Here is a 25,121-nt window from a genome sequence, read left to right on the forward strand (position 1 = left end):
GGTGGAGAGAGGGACCCCTTCCCACTCATTAGATTAAGCACCTTTCCCTGGCAGAGTGAGGATCTGTGGGCTGAAAGCCAGACAGGCACAAGTCCCATTAGACTGCAACCTGAAGCAGGGCTTCACAGGAGAAACATGCTTCTCTGCCCACACATACTGCAGGGTGGGAAAGGGGCAGTGAACTTGACAGAGAGGCACCGTGAAAGAGCCCCTCTGAGGAGAAAAACCCCAGCAAAGATTCCCTCCCACCCCGAGGGTTAGAAGGCAAAGGAGAAAGACTTTAAACCACAATTTTTACATGGTTTACTCATTAACAATACATATTGGTAGTTTACGAAGGAGACACTTGCTTCTGCTTTTTTGGGACCTGAAGTCTTTGGAATTTACAAGACTTACCCTCATTGCTTGTTCAGGGGTTCTTCTCTCTGTGGAAATCTTCATGCTCTTTGTTGAGCCTCCCATGGTCGAGTCATGGCTTCAGGCCGCGGTCAAGGACCTACACACTTCTCCCACTCAAAACCCAAGGACCTGGCAGAGCGAGGGTTAGCAGCTTGTGGCAGCAGGACAGCAGCAGCTCGCCTTCTCAAGCCCATATCCTGGCAGAGCCAGGGTCGATGGTTTCTGGCAGCAGGTCATAGCTTGCCCTCTAAGCATTCTGAAAAGCCGCCTAAACATCTCGGAGTTCGCTTGATGCTTGCACAGCTTCTCTGCTGTCGCAATGAAGGAGAGAGGAGCCCATTCAAAAGGTGCTATTCCAGAGAAACCAGAGGCCTAATTCCTCACCTCATAAAAAAGAGAGAGGAGCTAGAAGCTGAAATGAAGTTATCGCACGAAAACTAATGAAAAAACTAAACGTATAAAACAAAATGCTCATGAGAAACTGAACTGACAACTTGTCCTGCAGCTGGAGGCAGAAAATCTGGTGGCTAGGCAGCGCTTAGTCCTGGAGACCCCCGCAACAACGAAGGACCACTTCTGAATTCCACAGGTGAAAGTATTTTAGTGATGAATGAAAGAAGCTGTGCAATAGTAAATAGTTACAATATAGTAAACAAGTTAATTAAATGCACAGCAAGGTCTAGTCCATGTTTATGTAGTCTGGTAACTTTAACTGTCTAAAATAAGTCTTAATAGTACCAAGTACAAATCCTTCACCACACTCATATCAAGCTGTTAGAACAACTAGAATATGGATACCCTGTTTAACACAATCAGAAATCCCTGATGGCATCAGTTTAAGTGAATGAACTGTGCATGATATCGTAAGGTCAACAAGTGTTCCTAAAACCTTAATACGCAAAACAAATAAAAATTGGTGAACAGAATTTGCTACTCCAAGCTAAATTATAACAATAGCAGTTTCTGTTCCTGCTTTATTTGCGCAAACAAAACTGCTAACTTCAGTAAGAGTTTTTGGGTGTATAAGAAATAGAGATCAGGGCATAACTGTATTTATATTTGATATTGTTCATTATCTATCATACTGTTTGTTTCTGAGGCTTTGGAGAAAAATGGTACCTCTGCATCAGGCTATGTCAATCTGTTAATTGCTCTAAGCATGGAGTACTTTTCCATCTACAACCCTATTCAAAACAGGCTATTTGTGGTGGGAGCAGGTGAAACATCCAAACAAATACATTTTTTTCCTCATTTGATAAAAACAGTGCTTTAAAAAGTGCAATTTTGGTCAGAAAAAGTGACATTATAAAAATGGCTCCATATTTTATTTAGAGAGAGCAACAGACAAGGTAGGAAAGGTAGTATGTTTTACTAGACCAACTTCTGCTGGTGAGAGAGACAAGCTTTCGAGTTACAAATGACCTGAGAAACAGCTCTGTGTAGCTCAAAAGCTGGTCTCTCTCTCACCAACAGAAGTTGGTCTAGAAAACCAACATGGCTACAACAACACTGCATATAAAAAAACCACACACACACACACACACACACACACTGCTTTTTACTACTCTTAGTACTGCAGAACCAATAGAACTATAGGAGACTGAGCAGAATTCTTTTCAGGATCAGCTAATACTGATTAAGATCCAAATTCAGAATCTTTGCTTCAAGATGTCAAGTGGATTTATGTCTCAAATGCACATTAACTATACACCTCTAATACTTTGACTGCATCAGGAATACTAGTGGTAATAGAAGAACATACACAATGCTATACTGGGAAGATAAATGGTCCAAGATAAACTAGCCCAGTATCCTGTCTCTGACAGTGGCTGGTGCCAGATGCTTCACAGGAGATGAACAGAGCACAGCAATTATTGAGTGATCCATCCTGTTGTCCAGTCCCAACTTCTGGCAGTTAGAGGTTTAGGGACACTCAGAACATGGAGTTGTGTCCCTGACCATCTCGGCTAATAGCCATTGATGAACCTATCCTCCATGAACTTCTCTAATTATTTTTTTGAACCCAGTTATATTTTGGTCTTCACAATGTCCCATGGCAATGAGTTCCACAGATAGACTGTGCATTGTCTGAAGAAGTACTTCCTTTTTTTTGTTTAAAATCATATTAATTTCATCGGGTGACCTCAAGTTTTTGTGTATGTGAAGGGGCAAATAAGACTTCCCTATTCAGTTTCAGCACACCATTCATGATTTTATAGACTTCTATCATATCCCCCTTACTCATTTCTTTTCTAAACTGAAAAGTCCCAGGCTTTTGACTCTCCCCTTGTATGGAAGCTGTTCCATACCACTCATTATTGCTCCTCTCAGCATCTTTCCAATTCTAATATATATTTTTTGAGATGAGGCAACCAGAACTGCATACAGGATTCAAGAAGCGGCCATACCATGAACATATGAGCCAGAATCACCACAATTTAGAAGAAACAGTTACTTACTTTAACTGTGCTTCTTTAAGATGTGATGCAGATTTGTATTTCACTTAGGTGTGTGAACACCCAGATCACCAGAGGCAGTGAATTTTGTCTTGCAGTACCTGTAGGAGGTGGTGGTGATGACTTGTGCTCATAGCCCCTCCCTTGGCTATATAAAGCAGTGCTGTCTCGACACTCCTCAGTTCCTTTCCGATGCAAAGGGGGTGGAGGATGGGTCATGGAATATATGCCTGAATCACATCTCGGAGAAGCACAGATACAGTAAGTAACCGTTTCTTTTTTTTCTTCGAGTAGATGCAGCCATGTATTCCACTTTGGTGACTCACAAGAAGTATTCACAGAAGATGGGGCTTGTAGTCGATCTAAACAAGGATTCCAGGACTTTCCAAAAGTTTGCATCAGCTCTGGATGATGCCATAATAGTTCCTAAATGTATGTATCGACAACTACAGGGTAGCCCTGTAAATGTCCAATATTGGGATGTCACCTAGGAATGCTATTGATTTTGTTGCACTCTCACATAATGAGTTCGCACCTGCTAAGAAGGCTTAGTCAAAGCTATTTCATATGCACTATTGATAAAGGATGTTACAATCCACATGACACCAATAGGTGAGGTGAAGCACAAAATGGTTTAGTTCTGTCCAGACAGAAGGCTAGACATCTTCTCACATCTAATATATGGAGATGCTGCTGCTCCACAAGTGAATGCAGCTTAGAAAAGAACACAGACAAACGACAATCCTGGTACCCACGGCTCACCATGGACTGCCCTCGATGTGGACCAGGTGATGGAGAGTGAGAGAAGGAAGAACCCAACCTCGACACCAAGGAGTGCTGGGTTTCGAGGGACAAAAGTGGAGGCAGTCTTGAGGGTGTGAGTAATCAGTCCGACTCACATCACCCAGAAAGAGGCAGGCACTGGCACAGATGGTTGAAATGGTACCTCTGGCATCGAATATGCCTCTGTTGTTCCCAGTGCCAAGAGCAACATCAACCCTGAAGTCAGCAGCAATACCTACGTAGCTGATAGTGTTGAAGTGAAGGGTGGTGAGTGTCGCCATAGTAACATCGGCGGTGCAGGATGCAAGAGTATCAAGGAGTTTCCCGGACCCACTTCCATGGACTGAGGAAGGAAAACATCAAGTTGTGGTGCTGACAGACCCAAAGGTTCAACAGCTCACCCAGCCAGCAAGGTTATAAACAACGTAGCCCCAGCAAAGTCCTGGACCAAGGGAGAAATTGGGATAGAAAGGTGGAAGAAGTCCATTGCTGCCCGATATGCTGCTGGCGTGGAAACAGCCAGTGCCAGCATCACCCTCATTGGTACTGGACTCAGTGGACACGAGATGACGGTACAGGGACTCTGACCTCCCTGAATGGTAGTGGGGAGCAGTTAGAGGGTCCTGCTCCATCCCGCATGCCAGAATTAACACCGTGCCAGTTCTAGAGGCAGCAAAAGAGTCTCCACGACACCTGGAGTGATCACGATTGGTCTTATGAGGCCTTTTCCTCAGTGCACACGATGGGGAGCAGCTCCTTCTATTTCTTCAGCCAGAGTCTGGTTCCACAGCACAAAATGGCAGCACTCTCAGAACCCGATGGTAGCCTCCGATCTGATGCAAGCCTCGGTGCCAAGGCAGGCCACAGGACCTGTTTGAGCAGGTGTAGCTTTAGGTGAAGGTCCCTAGCCACCTTAGTCCATTTTGTAAACAATTTACAAATTGAATTCTAGTGAGGGCATCACTAGGGAAATAGTTAACTAAATCTAACTAACACGAAGGGGACTAACTAACTATATACAACTAGAAAAAGTCACTAAGAGTTAGAGAGAGATTGTGAGCTTAAGAACCACACCGAGTTACAACTCTAGCCATGGGCAGTAAGAAGGAACTGATGGGTGTCAAGGTGGTGCTGCTTCAAATAGCCAGGAGAGGGACAATGAGCATGAAACATGAGTGCTGCTTTGTACAGTACTGCTAGGCAAAATTCTCCAGCTCCGGGGTGCTGGGTGTGCACACATCTAAATGTGGAATACGTGGCTGAATCTACTCAAAAAAGAAAAGAACCTGACTTAGCTCCTATACTTATAAACTGAGCCAATTTGATATGAAATCACTGAGTCAAAAGAAACATGGAACTCAATGCCATTTTTACAGTTAATTTGCATGGTTGAACTAAAAGCAAACACTTGTTTCCATTTACTTAAAGGTGTCCCTCATTATGAAGGAAATAAAATTGAGACTCCCTGATTTAGCAAGTATACCATTATAGAGTGAAGTGGAAGTTGGACGTAAAGCACAAATAGAAGGAACTATACTAAAAAAGCCAATTATACATGTTAAAAATGCACAAAAAGAAAAGGGAAATGTCAGATGCTGAATTTAAAGTTACAGTTTGCTAGCAATAAATCTAATAAAGCATAATGGGAACATTAAATACTGTAGTTGACCTTTTCAGAAGGATGAACTTAAAACTATTTCCCCTTTTAGGCATAGCATGAATTTTTTCAGGTTAAAGAATGCACACTTTTGATGCATCCGATGAAGTGAGCTGTAGCTCACGAAAGCTTATGCTCATATAAATTGGTTAGTCTCTAAGGTGCCACAAGTACTCCTTTTCTTTTCACTTTTTCCTCTACTTTCTTCAAATGCAGTATATTATAATATAACTTTATGTCTGATATACTCCCATATTTTTCCTGCAGAATCTCAAGGCAGTAATGAAATGCAATATTTTCTCTAAACCATTTTTGTGGTATTTCTCTTGAAGAGTCCAATATTGTAGAAAAAAACAGTAGTGTAAGGTACATAATTATCTTCTGCACCAGCAGTTCCCTTTGAAATGAGTTTTCAAATCAAGTTTCCTCACCCTGTTATCTGGACTTTCAATGTTCATCCCTCCACCCACTGCCCAAGAATGCAAACTGGGCAACTGCTTCTAAAGCATATGAAGTAGCAACAGCATGAAAATCAAGATGAGCAGTCTGAACTGTAAGGTAGTTCTCCCATCAAAAGCTGTAAGGAAATAACTGGATGCACTAGAGGAGGCTGACTCTTTCGATAAATATGATAAGGTTTTAGTTGGCACTAACGAGTGAAGGTTTTTTTTGGACAATCTTTTTGCTGATACTTGAATAAAGAGTTGGTTTGCACAACACATACTACTAGACAAACGTACTGTAAACGCTTTTATAATGCCCCTTTGCCCCCAATACCTAAATTTAGATGTATAAAAGATCAACTGGTTTAGAGAAAAATATGCACGTCTACTAGTAAGTAAAGAAATGTAAATAAAGCACTTACTTGTCAAAGAAACAAAGAACATTTACAGTGACAACTGAAAGTTTACATCTAATACTGTACTGTGTAAGCCTTTTGTTATTTTGCGTTCTGCATTTTCCACCTAGTTTAATGAGGACCTGTATGTTTTATACCTGTTACTGTACAGAACAACATACAAGACTAAAACAAGGAAGGCCATATTCCCAAAATGCATTTACACAATAATTTTTGGAGTAAATGACAGTATAAATGCATTCTAAAAAGAATGCTTCACATTATATGAAGAACCAAATCTTCTAAGCTGGCAACAAAGGATTTTAAGGGGATCCACATTTAACTGAAAAATTCAACATGTGTAAACTAAAATGAATGTTTAAGAACCCGTTATCTTGAAAATGAAATGATGAATGAAAAATCAAAACGATTATCTGAATTTTAATAAGTTTTTTTAAACTAACCTTTCTAGGACAATCATAGCAATATTCCATAATCTTATTTTTTTTACATAATCTAATTCTGGGAAATATGAGTGATGATGTTGGAACAGAACAGATGAATCGATTTTTTTAGATAAACTTTAAACAAGTTTATTGTTATTAAAAGAAAGTCAGACAAAATATTTTGGAAATATCAAATAAACAGAATTCAAAATATTCAACAGCATTTTTAATATCAATAAGCACAGTACAGCTCAAAAAGATTACACTGAACGCATGTATATTATAAAGGCATCTTAGCTAACAAATGATGATTTAAAATAAAAAAAATATTAAAACTCTGATGAAAATGGAAAAAACAGATTATAATTTATGGAAATTTACCTGCAAAAATATCATTAAATCAGAGTATAACATGAGCTCCTGACTGTCAACTTAGTACATAAATATATTTACTATATTCTTAAATTCTTTGCTTAAATACTATCATATATTTTGTTTACCTATATTTTTGTACAACCTTTAAAAGACAAAAATTAAAATCAAAGTTACTTTCTATGGCAGTCATGGCAGCAACAACATTTAATAGTATAAACTAAGAGTCCAATTAATGTGACAAAAACTCATGCACTTGTAATGGTGCATATTTTCCTAACTGTCATTATCATCATCATCACTATTATTGTGAGTCTTAGTCCATTCCCTGTAGGCCTGTCTTTTCTGCAAGCATGATAAGGGAAGAAAAAAAAAGCAGAAGTGTTAGTTTAAGCTGGCAAGTTAGTCAGTCAGTTTTTAAAAAGCAGACAAATTCCGAAATGGTTTCTGAATTCAGGGTACAACAGAACCCTTCCAATCCCCTGTTAATGGAGTCATACACCTGTCTATAATAATCAGCAAATGAATCACCAAAGATTCACCTAAACCTGAAACTTGTTGGGCACAGGCCGAATACTGCTCTTACACAAAGACCCGATGATTTCAGTAGGGTTCTGTGTAAGCATAGGGATCTGCCACCATACGTCTTATTGCAAGATCAGAGCTTTAATGTATAAATCCTATTTCATGAAAGGGACATGCTTAAGGTGACTATTGCATTTCTCTGAAGATTAAAGTCACTTGAACGTCAGTGGGCATCAGAATATTCTCCAAGGTATAGGATGATCATCTAAATACACTCCTCATTTTACCTTATTGTTTAATTAAAAAACAGAACCATTAGAGAAAAAAAATCTTCTATTTCCTTATCATTTTTCCATTTGAAAAATTGTGATGGGACTGTAGCCTTCCATACAGCATAAAAAGTAGAATTACACATCTTGAATCAATCAGCCAGCCAGGGCCTTCGAGGTCCTCTCAAAACTACTCATTTGCTCACAAATGAATGTGTTATCTAATCCAAACACTTGCAAAATTAAATGGGGCATAAACTATACAAAATAATTATATAATTTGTATTCAAGGAGTTGGACTTACTGTCTTGTAAGCATTCTGCTAAACTAGCATGGCATGAAAGATTAAAGGGGAAATACATCAAGAACCCTACTGTCTTATCAGAAAGAGGAAGTATAGTGACTAGGCCTTTTTGTGCTGTTTATCAGTAGCAGTTTTTAACTGTTTGCCAATTAAGGCCATGCTGTTGGTTAGTATGTGTTTTGCAAGATAATAGCACAGGAAATATAAACTGCACCATGAGAGAAAAAAGCAAGATTATAGCCGTTAGTGTTATAGGATCTTCAAAGAATGTTGAAAAGGAACTCGTTAGTAAGGTATAATATTAACTCAGTTTAGCAATTTTAATTTTAGAGTAGTTTGATTCAGAAAAGCACCCCTTTAGCAGGAGGCAGTAGAGAAGATATAGCAGAATACACAGAAACAGACAGATCCTAATTTTATATAAATGACACACAGTGCAGCATCTCAAATGACGCACAGTGCAGCATCTCAAAATATGTTCTAAATGAAACAAAAACCCTATTCAGGTAACAAATATTTTTGAAAATGTTTGGCTATGTAACTTCCCATCCATCCTCTAGAAGGCCACCTACTCTTTCTCAAATTCATCTCTGGATCTCAGGAATATTCCAACACACTGCTAGGGTATTGAAGGGAAATCTCTAATATAAGGCTTTCATATATATTAGAACATCCTATCCGTCCTCTTCAATTTGCATTCAACTAGCAGCTATTGATTCTGTCATTTCCCAGGTGTGGATATTTTTAACATTCAGTTTCTATGATAATGAAAGACAATTAGATGACAGGAATTTTCCATCTTATTTATGGACATACTGTAAAATCAGTTCAAAGTACTTTAACTGTAATGTTAGAATTACATATTAACTTTCCATTAAAGGTGGTTAAGGTAAAAATAGGAAGCATCACATTTATTAAAATATCACACTATTTAAAAAATTATGAAATCTAAATACACTCCTCATTTTATCTTACTGTTTAATTAAAAAACAGAACCATTAGAGGAAAAAAATATTCTATTTCCCTATCTTTTTTCCATTTGAAAAATTGTGATGGGATTGTACACATCCAGACAGCATAAAAAGCAGAATTACACATCTTGAATCAATCTATTCACAGCAGTTCAGCTCGTATCATAAAATGATGTATACGAACAATGCTACAGTTAAAAATTAGTGAAATGCTTTTAATTGAAGCAGTGTGATATAAATATAGTTACTGTCCATGTATCTCAAATACAAATTTCTGCAAAAACATTACTTTCACATTTTTAATTAAAAACACACTGTGGTTGCAGAAGAGTTTAACCAATTAAAATTCAGGCAAAAATATCATTGTGCTTTAACTTTACCTAAATACACAATATAAAAAAAAGTTATTAAAAGAAAAACTATATTTCCTGCAGCTGTTGTAACAAAACTAAAAAGCCTAAAACTCACACATGCAAGTTTCTCCTATTTAAGCCACTTTGGGAATGTGCGCATAATTAAGGACACTGTGATATAAATTATACCGTAAGTTCTCTCTGAAAGGTCATGTATTAGCTGTCTTTCTATAAAATCCTGCCAGACTGGCCATAAAATCCATGCAACGAAGATACAAATGAGACTACAGGTTACTAAATATCAAAAATATACTGACAGGGGACACAAAATAAGAGTAAAAATTCTGGAAAAACTGAGTTAGGCTTTTTCCTCTCCCATATGCAAGTTTACACCAAATTACGTTTCAGTTCCTTCACCTGTAACATCTGACTTCCGGTCCCTTCCCTTAACCTGTAAGGTCTAATAACTCCATCCTCACAAAAGAAACGAGGTGGGCGCAGACTTGTCACATCATCAGATGAATCTGTAGCTCTGAAAACAAAGCAGCAAATTCAAAATATGTTACATATTTAACACAGATGCTGGTATACTTTTAAAATACCATATTTTCAAAAAGCTCCTAAAGTTATCCTATGTAAATGTTTAAAATACTGGTAAAATGACATATTTGCTTTCTCTATATGTAATTTACATGCAATTTTCAGTTTGACTGTTGAGGCACATGTAGCTATAGTAATTGGACAACTGTAATCTTCACTGACTAGTCAGGGTGATTATTATTTATGCGATACATTCACATTACACATACTATGGCTTCAATGGCAAAGACTTATGCACATGCTTATTGTTAAGTCAATGGGACTACAAAAATACTGCGTATAAATGTGCGTGCATATTTACTGATTTATGGAACACAAGGCTGAACAAGTATGTATTTATTTACAAGCAGGACTCTGTAGAAAATTATATGGTAAATGAATGTCTACAAAATTCCTCTCATTGAAATTTCCATGTAAAAGAACCCATGTAAAAGTGCTAATGTTCTTCCTTCAACTTTGCTCCATATTCCGTGTTTTCTCCACAAAGGAACTTTTAAAAAAGAGCAAGAGGCAGTGGGGAGGGTAGTGGTATGAGGAAAAAACAATGGTCCAGATCCTGGAGAGCAGCAAGGCCAATACAGTACATAAATATGGTCAACAGCATGAGCTTTATGTACAGTACATAAATATGGTCAACTTTATAAGCTTTCACTTATAATTGAAGAGGTCTAGAGAAGGAAAGATGGATCAAACTTACTAGCTGGACTGATAGGTAATAACTTATGCCCCCTAAAGGCACTGCCTGGCATACACAAATTTGTGCCAAGCAATTTTTGAAAATTTAGTGCCAAACATGCAAATATAAACAAGTGTATATTACAATGAGATTGTTTTATGTTATATCAATTGTTTAGTCCTTTATTCCCTTACTTTTGTGCACTGAAGTTTATGAACTAAATCTTGCATTAATATAATTTCTTTTAAAAAGAAGTATATGATATATCCATATATTTTAAGTATATAATTTATACATATGGAATGTTTTAGACACTTTAAAAATATTATTCAGACTACTTTTGCATTCTTCCTCTTGTAATACCAGGTGTGTTTAGTTACCATAAATCTAAACAGTAGACATCTCTTAGGGAGCCTCTCTCCTTCTAAAATAGTTTTTTTTTTTTATGACTAATAACAGAACAATTTTAGGAAGCTGCAAGTTTCTCCTTTGCACTGGATGAAAAATTAGTTTTTTTTTTAATATACAGTGATTACAATACAAGAAGTGGTGTACTTTATTCATAACAGATAATTTTAAAAGTAGGGATATGCAACACAGATTAAACTGCTCTAGCTCAGTTATATTTGGGGACTAAGCTATTTAAAATATAAATATTTAATATATTTAAATATAAAATAATTAACATTTAAAATATTTTCTCCTACTTCTTTGTCCATTGCATTACAAGGTAATTTAGATTCAGTTTTTATAAGGCTTGATATTACTGAGTGTGAGTTTCACAATATTCAATCCACAGCTGTGTTCAGCAGAAGTGCTGGAACTCTCTCCCTGTAAACAGGAAGGGAGAGGAATTTGACAATGCCAGTCAGTCCTGGAATTCCCTTTCATGGCTTCTATATACATTAACCTTCTGATCAACCTGCAAAGTTCATGTTTTCTTTGGGGCATTTAGGGTCAGGCTGAGAGACTGGGGTTCATAGAAGGAGTTTTGATTATGAGGCTTTAGGTAGAGTTATTTTAAGCCAACAACAGCTGAAATAGGTGAGTAATTGTATTAAATTATAGTTGTTATTTGATACTCTGGTTTTAGTTATTGTAAAGTACCCTTAACAATTTGGAAAGATGTTTGTTATCAGTATAAATAATAAACCGATTATGAACTATTTATCTGAAGCATTTGTGCCACTGGAGACAAATGATTAGTTGAAAGCTCCTGAAAAAGTACCAAGACACAACTACCAGAATATATTCATTTCTAGCGTCAGTACCGGTCTTTCATGCTATCTGCTATTCTGTCTTTATTCTATTTTATACTGTACCTTTTAATACCCTGAAATGTGCTGCTTGCCATGTCTATGATTCCTCCAGTGGGCCTTGCTACTGCTCCCACTAAACCTTTCCCAACACCTTTGAAGAAACCAGCTGCTCCTTCTTTCTGGGCTCCTAGAAATAATTAAAGAAAAACATCTTTATGTAGTAATATTCATAAACCTTCTTTCCTAAATACTTGAAAACTCTGAACAATCACTATCACATTTTCTACTTTCACTGAGTTATAAAAAGCACAATTTAATTTACCCTAATAATTACACAATGTTGTCATTACCTAGGATGGTCCATCCAAAAATTAGTCAATCAAGTTTGAAGTATAAAACAATAAGATGCACTGTATACCAGATATCAATTTTTCAACCTCTCTCAACAAATATTAGAATCAAGAATGTATGCACTGCTAACACACTGCAAGAACTATACTTACCTCTTATTGGTTTTGTCACTATTCCTGTTATGCCACTAACAAAACCCTATGGGGAGAAATAGACAATTCTCACTCACATGTTTTCAGAATGTATTTTTATTACTTTATAAAAATTCTAATTGTGATTTAATGTGATTCAAAACATGGGTTCTGCTGGAGGTAGTACACTAAGGCCCATGGAAAATTAATGAAACAACTGACGCTCTTTACTGCTTCTATACCTCCTTTATAATTTCAGTATATTTTCAGTTTACAATTACAACCCTACTTTGGCAATAAGTTTGCAACAACATGATTAAAATATAGTCTATATAGATAAATTGGATGAAATTACTTATTTTTTCTAAAGTGATATTTCTTACAGACACTAAGCCTTTCCCTCCACGAGTGATGCCCTCTTTAAGGCCAGTTGGTTGTTTATTCATGGCTTCCCTTCTCTTCTGCTGGTAGTCTTCATCCATAGTTATTGCTGCTACTCCTTTAGCCATAGCACTAGTGATTCTTGATGCAGCACCAGCTAATCCTCCTATGGAAACATTAAAGATTATGTAAAAGTGACACACACTACTTAACATGATCACATTACACAAGATTACATGGTCACTATTAATCAAAAGACAAAAGTAAAAACATATTACTAGCTTACCTACAGCTCCCCCTACTAGTGCTTTAACACCAAGTGCCATTCCCTCTACAAATTCTTCAGGACCCTGGATGGCTCCCTAAGGGGGGAAAAGGTTAATAGAAAAAGGAAATAATCTTATTTGAAAAAGAGTAATTTATCTGAATGTCATATTTTTATATAAAAAGTATACTTTAACAGAATAACAAAATTCAGCCACTGGATTATTCCAATTGTTATGGGCTTGATATTCTTTAGAGTAAATTAGTGTAAAGAATAGTCTCTTGTCAGAAGTACTGTATGAAAAGGCTGTTCCCTTCTTGCATTTACACAAATTTTTGCTATAATTTTTCCTGATAATTAGTATTATACTAGGATTTGGCAGAACTGAATGCATCTCCTAGAAATGGCATTTAAAAGTTTAAACCCAATTTTAAAATGAAAGCTCCTTACAATATATCTACATTTCAAACAACATCTAAGTAGCTTACCAACTGTATTTCGTAAGATGCTAAATGGCAGTTTTACCTGGTAAGGTTCATAGAAGAATGCTTCTACTCCTTCAGACAAGTCTCTTATGAATCCAAATGGATTGCCCAAAACATCAAGGCCAAGAATAAGAACATACATTTGTTTAATGGCCTAAAATGAAAATAATTTTGAAGTAAAAACATTACAAAAATATATGGTTTGCATAGAAATTTTACTATAACAAGGAAGGTATATTTTTCATTCAATACTAGATGAGTGGTTTCTAGCTAGAATATAGTAATATACTCAGAATTACATATAGTGCTTCCAAACAAAAACTATGCTAAGATGGAGTTAAAGGTTGAGAGTACATATCAGTGATTCAGGGTAAAAATATTTCAGGTATGTTAAAATTATCACCCAAAACAAACAAACAAACAGAACTCACATAATTCAGGGTTATTGTTAAATTTAAAAAGAAATCCAAATTGGAAACACACTGTTATGGCAGCCAAACAACCTTAACTCTGCCCTGTAGTGACACCATGAAGTAACCGCACAATTATGACTAACGCATATTAGTGTTTGTCGTCCCAGATTAGATGAAAAAGACAGAAAATCATAGAATATTAGGGTTGGAAGAGACCTCAGGAGGTCATCTAGTCCAATCCCCTGCTCAAAGCAGGACCAACAACAACTAAATCATCCAAGCCAAGGCTTTATCAAGCCGGGCCTTAAAAATCTCTAAGGATGGAGATTCCACCACCTCCCTAGGTAACCCATTCCAGTGCTTCACCACCCTCCTAGTGAAAGAGTGTTTCCTAATATCCAACCTAGACCTCCTTCACTTCAACTTGAGACCATTGCTTCTTGTTCTGTCATCTATCACCACTGAGAACAGCCTAGCCTCATCTTCTTTGGAGCCCCCCTTCAGGTAATTGAAGGCTGCTCTCAAATCCCCCTTCACTTTTCCCTTCTGCAGACTAAATAACCCCAGTTCTCTCAGCCTCTCCTCATAAGTCATGTGCCCCAGCCCCCTAATCATTTTCATTCCCTCTGCTGGACTCTCTCCAATTTGCATATTTCTTTTTCTCATTGTATCACTACAAGGCAGAGTTAAGACTGTTAGGGTGCCTTGGCAGGAAAGTTGAGTAAAGGTTGTTTCTCCCTTGGCAGGAACTATCATGTCCTTTGTCAGGAATATCACTGCTGTATCACTCTGATATGTAATTGGATAAAAAATGTCGGGCAAGTTACCCAGCAGAATTCAAACCTTCCCGTTGGGGACAGGGAGAGTCAGAAAGGATGTCAGATTTCTTGCCATGTCACTTAGTTTCAGAGTTAAGCACCCTGGTGTTCTTCTTTTTAGAGGCTGGCCAAGCTGGGGAATTTTTAGATTTGCCTCTGAGGAGTGTCTGATTAGCAAGGATGAACCAGCTTGTTGAGTCTCAAGTGCTGAACAGCACTGACTCATTCCTGTGGCAGTCTCTGGAGGCATCTCATCTGGGAAATGCAGAGACCTTAACAAAACCATTGGACTGGGGAGAAATCAGAATTCAGAAGTTACTGAATTTGAGATAAAACACTCAGAGCCTGGTGTTACTTCTGTTTTACTTCATACTATCCATTTCAGTGTGATACCCTGTTACTCACTGCACTCTTTACCCACCGATACTCTATATAGCTGATTCTGCCACCCTTACTCACGTCAAGAAATATCTTACTTGAACAGTACCTTTGCAATCAGTGGGACTATTGCATTCAACATAAACGTCCCAGAATCTGCTTCACAAAAACCAATATCTGTTTCCCTGTACAGTCTGTTTATCAGTTTTGGTGGCTCAACACTTAAGTCATAGAAAAATGGAATTGTAAACTAAAAAAATGACAGCATAGCTCAGGGCAAATATAGTACCTTTAAACTATTTTTTATTAAATTTGACTAGATTGAAAATTGGTATCCTATTAAGTTGAGGTGATATTTAGCCTTATTTTAAGAATAGTTTTCTAAAAATACGAGTCATAATCTACGGTACTAGCCTGTTTCCAACCAAATATTTTCATTTCACTTTGCTTCTTTAACAAGTGTGCATATAAACATACAAACCAGAAAAGAATACAGTATATTGACATGTAGCTCCAGCATATAATATAATGTATTTAAACAAAGAAGTACACAAATTAATTTAGACTAACCTGTTTTGAATAATGCCTAATAACTGCTGATTGTAGTTGTTGTGTAGTACAGAAGTGATAGTGGAGTTCGAAGAAAGCCAACCTAAAAGAAGTCCACATTATTTAGAGCAGAACAAAATGAATTTCCCTATGTTGAAAGTGCGAATTTAATACTTATAAATTATAAAACTATATATTCAACATACTTAAAGACAACATCTTGTACATCTGTGAGTGTGGCACCAATACTCTTCAGCAGAAGGTTCACGGACTGAACTGGAATCAGTTCATGCTGTCTTTCTTCTTTGTTGCTATCTTCTCCACCCGTGCTCAGTGAGAAACTTAAATGTAACTGAAAGAATAAGAATGAGAAAGAGAATGTAGAACTCCACATTTGATTGGATAGTATCTTAACGCTTTAACAAAAAGTCATTAGGTGTCATTAGCATACGTTATTTCCTAATCTTGACTGATTTCATCCTAATCAGAAAGTTTCCTGCTATTATCACACAGCAAACAAGACCAGAAAGCCCAAAGCAGAATTTTTCTGGAAGAGCAGAATCTGCCCCCTCTCTCACTAAAACGTTTGCACTTTGAATCAAATATTTTCTAAAAAGAGAAAAGGAATTCATCAACATGGCACCTGATTTAGGAATTGACTGACTCCTATTTCATAAGAGTGACATTCAAAAAATGAATTCATATCTAGTGTTCAGCAACATTCTGACAAACAGCAAATTAAAGGGTAAGAATGAAGATAAAGAAAATGACCTAATACATTTTTTAGAAATAATAGCAGCAAACTGAGTAAATCACACAGTAAAACACAGTGAACATCTGTGGAGACTTGAGTCAATCACGCAAAAAACCACAAACACATTGACAAAACATTTTGTTCTTTGACTGATTAAATCCAGTTTACAAGAAAGTTGCATACTTATAGCAGTCCTGTCCCCTGCTCACAAAAGAGATTTTAAAAGAAAAAACTGCTCCAAGCACCCTGCACCTCAAGACTGTACCCACCAATGCACAAGAGAAACTGACTTCTTGGCATTCTGATTCTCAGCAGGATTCTAATTGGGTTTAATACTCCTTAGTGGTACATGGAAATTTACCATTAGGCCTGCTTCCAACAGAGCCCTAAGGACCTATTAACCTTGAATTAATGGAGAAAAGCCTCACTGGGATGGGCAAGTGGCATGAGAAGAATGGATGATCGTCTCACTAAGGTAGACACAGATACCACCTTGGAGAGTAGCATCCAGTTAGTATGTAGCACCCTCCCATCTTTGTAAATTTTGATATACACGTGGATCAGCCGCTGGAACCTGAAGCCCAATCACTCTATGAAGCCACTGACACTAGCAAAATGATTTTTCATGTAAGAAATTTAATATAATAGAAACTAACCGTTTCAAGATAAGCTTTCATCAGCTTTGTAAGAACCATATTACTATGTTATGACACAAGAAGCTTTTAAATGCAGTTTTTTGAAAGTGTCAAGTCACACATGGACCTGACAATGGTCTAAAGCAACACTGGCCTACCTTCAATTTAGTTATCATATGCTGAAATAGATACCAAATATACCTGGAGTTAGTCTAGGTAAGCTGGATGCATTCCTAGCCAATATGACCTGGAAGTTCATTTTTAATTGTAGATTGTTCCCAAACTTTCACCAGGCCAGAAAGGCCCAATGGTAGTCTGTCATATACACGCAACACAGAAGTCCATGGGTTCGCTTACTTCCATTGGGATCTCAGGGTCTTGTGGAGAAATACCACAGGAACTACAAATACTGTTGCAGTTTTACCATACGAAACATTCATATAATGGTCTGAGCTGTCAATTACTGGTTCTTTTGACGGTCTGGTAATTGCCCTGGATCTTGTCCTGGAGCAGATGGATTTGAGTTGTGCTGTGTCTAGCAGGATCCTGTGTACTCCAATTGTCTGCTTGGCGCAAGCTAGGTCTTTGAGTTTTATTATGAACCCTAGCGATGTCACTGGTGACACAGATTCACCTTTTGACACATTTTAGAGTGAAGTCCTTGATAAACCAATCATCCAAGAAGGGACATAGTTATCTTCCTGCCTGTGTAGACAGGACATGACTACCATCAAGCATTTATTTACCAATGATAGCCCAAATGGCAAGACATGAAATTGGGAGTGCTGTTGTCTATGACAAATTTGAGATATTTCAGGTGCTTGGACAGTATCTCATTGTACATGCAGGTATCTGCAAAGGTTAAAGGCAAAAAAAATACATATATATAGTCACCTTCCTTTAAAAGGGCATGACGGTACCCAGGCTGATCATCTTAACTTTTATTTTTTAAATAAACAAAATTCAGATGATTCATTTCCCTGAGGTCCTGAGTGAGGTGGAGACCTTCTGTCTTTTCTAGGAAGTGCCTGGAATAAAACCTCTTCCCTATTTTGACTGGTCGCAAGAACTCAAAGGTTCCCTTTCCAAGAAGGGATTGCAATTTCTTCTGAATATCTTGATATTGAGGATCCTAAGAGAATTCTTAGGCAAGTAGCGTGTGTATATGTGCGTACATGTATGGAGGGCAGGGCTTATTTAGCACCATCTGGATGTGCTTCTAAAACCTGAATGTTAAAAAAAATCACACACCTGCTGAGGCCTCAGGGTGCAGGATTGGGTGGGCAAAAGGCAGCAAGTCTGCCTCTAATTGGGAGAAAGTGGCAGCCACTGAAAGTGGCAGGCAGACTGCCATGTTTAGAAACCCTTCAAAAACGTTTATGTTTTTACTGTTTATGGAAATGGGGCGTCGGTCCCTTTGGCCTCTGGTGCTGGCAAGTCCAAGATCCTAGGGATTGGGAGTACTGAACTATTTCCTTGAAGCCAATTGTGAACAAGTAGGCTGGCTTATGAAGAGATTTTCCTTCCCCCTACTCCCCAAAAAGATTCTCTTTGGTGTTTGGTATGACCTTGAGATTCCCCTGGACCTCCTAGTGCGAGCTGGATGCAGAGGCAGTTGCCTTTGCCACCCTATCTCCTACATCAAAGTTTATCAAACCTACGCTTGTCCCAGAGAGGCTCCCATGTGTTGATGTTTGACCTGATCTTGCAACGTCAACAGTGTTGGGTAATATATAATCTGCTAAACAGGCTTACAGAAATAATAATAGAAGTTAGTGAAGCTGTATCAGCAAGTAGAATCAAAATATATGTATTAAAAATAGGCTTGGTTATATGTCTTAAGCTTTAAGTGTTAAGAGTTTAGAGTGAGGCCTAACAGAAGTTGGCAGTTGGCATAAATCAGCATGAGTATTACGCACTTGATCAAAGATTATAAAATAATACATGCTTCACCTAAGAATATAAAATTTAGCAATATGTATCATGTGGTAGTTTAGCAAGGCATTGTATGAAAAACAGGTAAACTACAAACATATGGTAGCACCTTAGGGGCTTTTTGCTAACCACATCAATGTATTGAAACTATTGGGAAAGAGACTGATGCAAATCATTGGGTTAACTTTCGGAAATGTAATGTACTATCAACCCAAATACCACATATGGACAACCAGAACCCTAAAATTAGCCTCTTAGAATTGCAAATATGAATAGGACATGAGATTGTAATTAGACATGATCCCGGACATATGTGAGTGGAATGGAAAACAATGTATAAAAGGTTGTCACAGACCAATCCCTAGATCCACTCAGATGACGACATGGGGCACCCAGGTAGCAAGCCTGGCCCAGTGTCTTGCTGTTAGGGTGAGCTTCCCTAGCTGTTTCTTCCATCTTTTTTTTCTAATGGTCTCCATAAGGTTGTAAGTATGCACAATTCAGGAAACCACTTAACTGTACTAATCTTATAGTTATGTATGTTGATTTTTCTATTATTTCTATTATATTTGTGTGCATTAATAAAATTTGAGTGTGTTTTACCAATCTCTTCTTAACTCTAAGTAGCTGCCTGAATAAAGAAACTTACTTGCGACAGGTGCACTTTGCACTCTAAATTAACCCCAGGCTACATATGCATGATTGACACATTATGTCGTTAGAGACACAAGGTGGGTGAGGTAATATCTTTAATATCAACTTCTATTGGTGAAAGAGACCAGCTTTTGAGCTTACATACAGCACTTCTAGAGCACTTGAGCGGTACTCAACCAGGGGTACATATACCCCTGGGGGTACGCAGAGGTCTTCCAAGGGTACATTAACTCAACTAGATTCTTGCCTAGTTTTACAACACACTACATAAAAAGCCCTAGCAAAGTCAGTGCAAACTAAAATTTCATACGACTTGTTCATATTGCTGTATATACTATACAATGAAATGTAAGTACAATATTTATATTCCAATTGATTTTATAATTATATGGTGAAAATATGCCATTTTTCAGTAACAGTGTGCTTTTGTATTTTTATGTCTGATTTTGTAAGCAAGTAGTTTTTAAGTGAGGTAAAACCTGGGGTATGCAAGACAAATCAGACTCCTGAAAGGAGTACAGTAGTCTGGAAAGGTTGAGAGCCACTGTCTACTGGATAAGAGAACTGACTCAACTGTACCCAAGAAGGTCAATTCCATGCTTGGGAGTCACTGAGCAGCCATGCTCTCAGATTGAGGGAGGAGGGATTAGGAAGGATGAATATCCCTGAGTTCTATGTCAAGAGGTCCTTCATGATAGAAAGTCTGAGGAGTGTCACCTCTGAAAGGCAAATAAAGGTTTCAGTACCACACCTGCCTTGGCCAAACAGGTATTATGAGGATAGCTCTTGCTCCTTCTCAGCGCAGCTTGAAAAGGGTCTTGAGGATTAGTGGTATAGGTGGGTAAGCATACAGAAGGGTATGGGGCCACGGCATAATCAGGGAATCCCAAGAGAGCTGGGGCCATAATCTCCCTTGGAATAGAACAGACAACATTTTGTGTTGTTCACAGTGGCAAAGAGGTCAACTCGTGGTATGGCCCAGATCTGGCAGATGCTGCAGAAGACAGAGTCTTTGAGCTTCCACCTTGCCAAAAGTGTCTACTAAAGGAGCCCGCAATTGTATTCTGGAAGCATGGTAAATAGACTACTGATATTTTGATCTGATGGTAGATGCGCCAATTGCACAATCCTAGCGACTCCGTGCATAATGACTGCAATAATGCACATAATGCCCTGGTGGTTGATGTAATACATTGCTGCCCTGTTGTCCAGACTTATTCTGATGGAGTGTCCTCATATGGCTTGAAGGAAGTGTTGGCGAGCATATCATACTGCTCTTAATTCCAGGATATTGCTATGGAGGGCCAATTCCCGTCCCAACCATTTGCATTGTGCTGTGTCTCCCTGCAGGTGAATTCCCATTCTAACAGAGATGCATCTGTTGTGAGGGTCTTCGAAGGTGCTGGTTGTAAGATGGTGGGTTTTTCCACCATGTAAGAGAGTCCAACACTTCCCCAGGCATGGTGACATATCTGGAGAGGCTGTGTCTGGAGGATACACTACTCTTATCTATGTCTGAAGGTATATCTGAGGTGCATCCTCACATGGGAAGTTACCTACTTGGAGGCCAACATGTGGCCCAACATCTGCAGGCAAGTCTTTATGATTGTTTATGGACTGAACTGTCACTCTGATATCAAGTAGAACAGGGTGGAGAATCTCTCCTTGGGTGGGTAGACGGTTGCTGTTGTGGAGTCTAGAGTAGATCCTATAAAGTCTACTCTCTGTAGTGGAGTGAGCATGGATTTCTTGTGGTTGATACAAAGGCCCAGAGATTGGAATAGTGTTAGTGTTAATTTCCCTGGACTTTGCTGAATGGACCTCGAGGCATTCAGCCTCTGAAAATCCAGTTGTCCAAGTATGGGAATACCGATATTTCCCACTGGCGGATCTGAGCTGCTACCACGGTTTGCCAACTCCCTTGGGCCTGTGGAGAATCTGAAGGACAGATATCAATATTGATAGCAATCTGCCCCTATTACAAAGCATAGAAAGCACTCGTGGGAGGGATGGATGGCTACATGAAAGTAGGCGTCCTGTAGATTGACGGCAATGAACCAGTCTTCCGGATCTAAGGATGGGGTTATGGTAGCTAATGTCACCATTCTGAAGCATTGTACTAAGACACAGTTGTTCAAGTTCCTGAGGTATCCACCCTCTGTCTTTCTTGGGAACAAGAAAGTAATTTGATTAGAACAATGAACCTCTGGTGGGACTGGCTCTATTGCTTCCAAAAGGAGGAGGGAATGAACTTCTTATTTTAGGAATTCCCCATGAGAAGGGTCCCTGAAGTGGGATGGTGTGGGGTGAAAGGAGGAATGGAATGGAAGTGTACAGAGTAACTCATTTTGACTACCTCCAATATCCACTTGTCTGAGGTAAGAGATTCCTAGGCAGGTAAGTAGTGAGATAGTCCGTCTTCAGAATGGGTTTAAGTGGCATAGCAACTGATTCAGTAAAGTGGGTTGCCTGACGCTCATGATCCAGGCATCAAAAGTGCCTCTTACAGGGAGGGGCTGATTGAGCAGAAGTAGGCGTGGGTGGCTCCGGTTTTTGTGGTTTGGGCTTTCAATGGAAGGGCTCCTGGGGCTTAGGGAAAATATACTGATGGTACTGAAACAGTCTCAATCTTTGAGAAGTTTGGGCTCCAGCACACCACCTTTTTTTGCAGGCACATACATCCCCAATGAGTGCAACATGGTTCTGGGTGTAGAGCAGAGTCTGTGTGCCCACTGAAGAGCTTAGGCCCTTCAAACGGCAGGTCATCAAAGGTGGTGTGCACATCTTTTGGAAGACCAGAGCAGTGGAGCCAGGATGCTGTTCTCATGACCACCACCATGGCCACGGATTTACACTAGTGGGATTTGAAGAGAGTCTGCTTGCCACTTAATGAAGTCCTGGAAGGTTTTGAAATCATCAGTATAGGAGGATGGTGATGGCATTACTGCCTCATCTGGAGATGAAGAGGACTTTATAGAGGAAGGCAAGATCTCCTCAGTATAAGACTCTTACTCTTCCTGTTCATCATCTGGTACTGGACAAGTGTGCAGTATGAGGTGTGCAGTACCAGGACTATCTGCAAGAGTCACTGGCTGATACACCACCAGTGGATGCCAGGGTTTTTTCTTAGGTATCGAATAGAATTGGTCCCTGCAGTGAACCCCTGAGTCCCAGTAATCCCACTGGGGAGGAGGAATAAGGGAAGGGAAAATCATAGTCACTGTGCCTGTGATGTTTGATAGGTTTCCTAGGTTCCTCTTAATGAAAGGGACTCAGGAGAGGAGGATAGTACAGTATCAGGATCGGTCTCGGTACAGAGATCTCCGAATCTGATGAAACCTTCCCTGGGTTTTATGGGGTGACCCACTGCTCTTCTTCATTTCCTTGCCTGGAGAGGTATGTTTCCTCTTCTTTAGAGATTTATTCTCCAGGGCCATAGACAAGGGAGTAACAGGGACCAAGGCAGCCTGTGACATTAGATCGGCCCCTGAAACCTGCATTAAACCTTGCATTAAAAAGGTTGTAGGAGTCCCCCAAACAGAGAAGGCAACTGGAATGTCCATCACTGTGGCAGGTCTGACAGGGCTTAAATCCTGGGGTATGGGGCATAACAAGCTGTGCTCCAGCATAAATGACAGGTCCAAGAAGAGGAGAGGAGAGAAAACCATCCTTCCCAGAAGTACAACAGTGTTAAATAAAATAAAAGGCACAAAGAAATGAAAATAGAGAGAAATTATAATAAATGAAGTAAATAAGAAAATAAGATAAAAAGTCAAAGGTGAAATGTTGGGAGCTGAATACAGTGGGCAGCAGAATGCTCTGTCTCTAGCTATTGGGGTTGAGAAGGAACTGAGTGGCAGTGGACTCATGCCTCCTTTCATTTATTCCCCATGCAGGTATTTGTAAACTACAATGTGGTTAGCACTTCTCTTTGATAAGCTAAATAGATTGAGCTCCTTGAATCTATCACTATAAGGCACATTTTCTAATCCTTTAGTCATTCTTGTGGTTCTTCTCTGAATCATCTCCAATTTTTCAATAACCTTCTTGAATTGTAGACATCAGGACTGGACAAACAATTTAGAAGTAGAGACTGACAAGGTACAAAATTAGCAAGTAAAAAGATGTATGAATTATATCCATACACAGCAGACTGCAGCAAGCAATTCCTTCTCTAACCATGGTGATGAAAGAACTGGTTTGAAATATCTGTCATTGAAACTGAATACCTAAGGATGTAGTCAGAGAGAGTGCCAGAAAGGATCATAACTGGTACTCTACCATCCACTACTGCTGCCCCAAAGAGTTTTATACCTCCGATCTAAGGGAATTCTGCAAGTGTCATGCTAAGGAGTGCTAGCCCAAGTATTGAGAATCCTGTGTGTATGGGTTCTTAAAAGAAAGATTTCTTTCCCCAGCCTGCAATGTGTCTGGCTACATAAACTTTACATTGCAAGTCTGAAATGCACCAGCATTTGGGAAGCAAGAGAAAAACCTGGCAGACAAATTTAATCTCACAAAATTCTTAGAAGATAGAGGGAACTGTAGGTTGGGGGAGGCTGTTATATGTTAACGAAAGTTGAGATCCAGACAATCCTATGAAAAAGAAAATGTTAGGGAATTATAAAGGATGACAGTAGCGCTGTTTGTTAGAACTGAACCTTCTGATATGCTGAAATGTCCACACGGCATCAGGGGAAACCCTCCTTATATATATTGGTAGAAATGCCAAGTTAACTTCCTTCGGCATTGTTCTCTAGCTCTACCCCTCTTTCCTCTCTTATTTCTCTGTTCTCAGAATGTGGCATGAAAAGGAAATTTCCCCCCTTCCTTTACTAAAAAACAGAAATTTTAATCATTTTCTGTAATCTACATACCTTGATTGGAGAGATATGAAAATATTCATACAAGCTGATTTGTGATGTATCTGTTGATGACATACTCATCAATTCTTTTTGGACAGATTCTATATCCTTTTTGAAAAGTTCAACCTGTCAAAATATTTGAAAAATTAGTTTTAGAATTACAATACTTGTTAAAGCATTAAACTCCACAATACAAACAGTTTTCAGGGAGATGTAATAAACTAATTGCCAGAAACACTGTATGATCTACATTCTGCTGATATTACTTCAAAATAGAATTTCTACTGTATTATTTGGTGCAATAACCTACAAGCAAATTTCTAAAGATCTATCTCAATGTAAAATCTTATTTTAAAATTCAAATAGATAAATACAGAGCCTGGGTCAAATAAATAAATAAATAAAAGTTATTCTATAATTGATACAAATCTTTAAAAACCTCTTCTAGAATTCATATTTATCTTGCCAGAAGATACACCAAATGAAGTGAAAGATATAGATGCAGAGCTGTAGACAAGTGGACAGGTAAAGAGATCATTTACCTGTACAGTAACCGGAGATGTGTAGTTGCTGTGTGTACTTGATACGCATATGTCCCA

The 25,121-nt window shown here is 38.5% G+C and overlaps 1 protein-coding gene across 5 annotated transcripts in view; it reads right to left on the reverse strand.

Annotated features, from left to right (window-relative positions):
• VPS13A (vacuolar protein sorting 13 homolog A) overlaps nt 1-25,121 on the reverse strand; it is a 277,386-nt gene that overhangs the window by 22,177 nt on the left and 230,088 nt on the right. For 3 of the 5 annotated variants that reach the window (XM_074953217.1, XM_074953216.1, XM_074953215.1), the window contains 9 exons: nt 24,535-24,648; nt 15,886-16,031; nt 15,701-15,782; nt 13,562-13,675; nt 13,058-13,133; nt 12,774-12,937; nt 12,412-12,457; nt 11,972-12,095; nt 9,791-9,905 (listed from right to left, as the gene is read on the reverse strand). In XM_074953217.1, coding sequence (XP_074809318.1) covers nt 9,791-9,905; nt 11,972-12,095; nt 12,412-12,457; nt 12,774-12,937; nt 13,058-13,133; nt 13,562-13,675; nt 15,701-15,782; nt 15,886-16,031; nt 24,535-24,648 — 981 coding nt within the window. Of the gene's footprint in view, nt 1-6,801; nt 7,297-9,790; nt 9,906-11,971; nt 12,096-12,411; nt 12,458-12,773; nt 12,938-13,057; nt 13,134-13,561; nt 13,676-15,700; nt 15,783-15,885; nt 16,032-24,534; nt 24,649-25,121 lie in introns of those variants that run through there. The other 2 variants (XM_074953218.1, XM_074953219.1) reach the window with 1 other exon arrangement.

This window comes from Natator depressus, chromosome 5, assembly GCF_965152275.1.
Source record: "Natator depressus isolate rNatDep1 chromosome 5, rNatDep2.hap1, whole genome shotgun sequence".
Taxonomy (NCBI): domain Eukaryota; kingdom Metazoa; phylum Chordata; order Testudines; family Cheloniidae; genus Natator; species Natator depressus.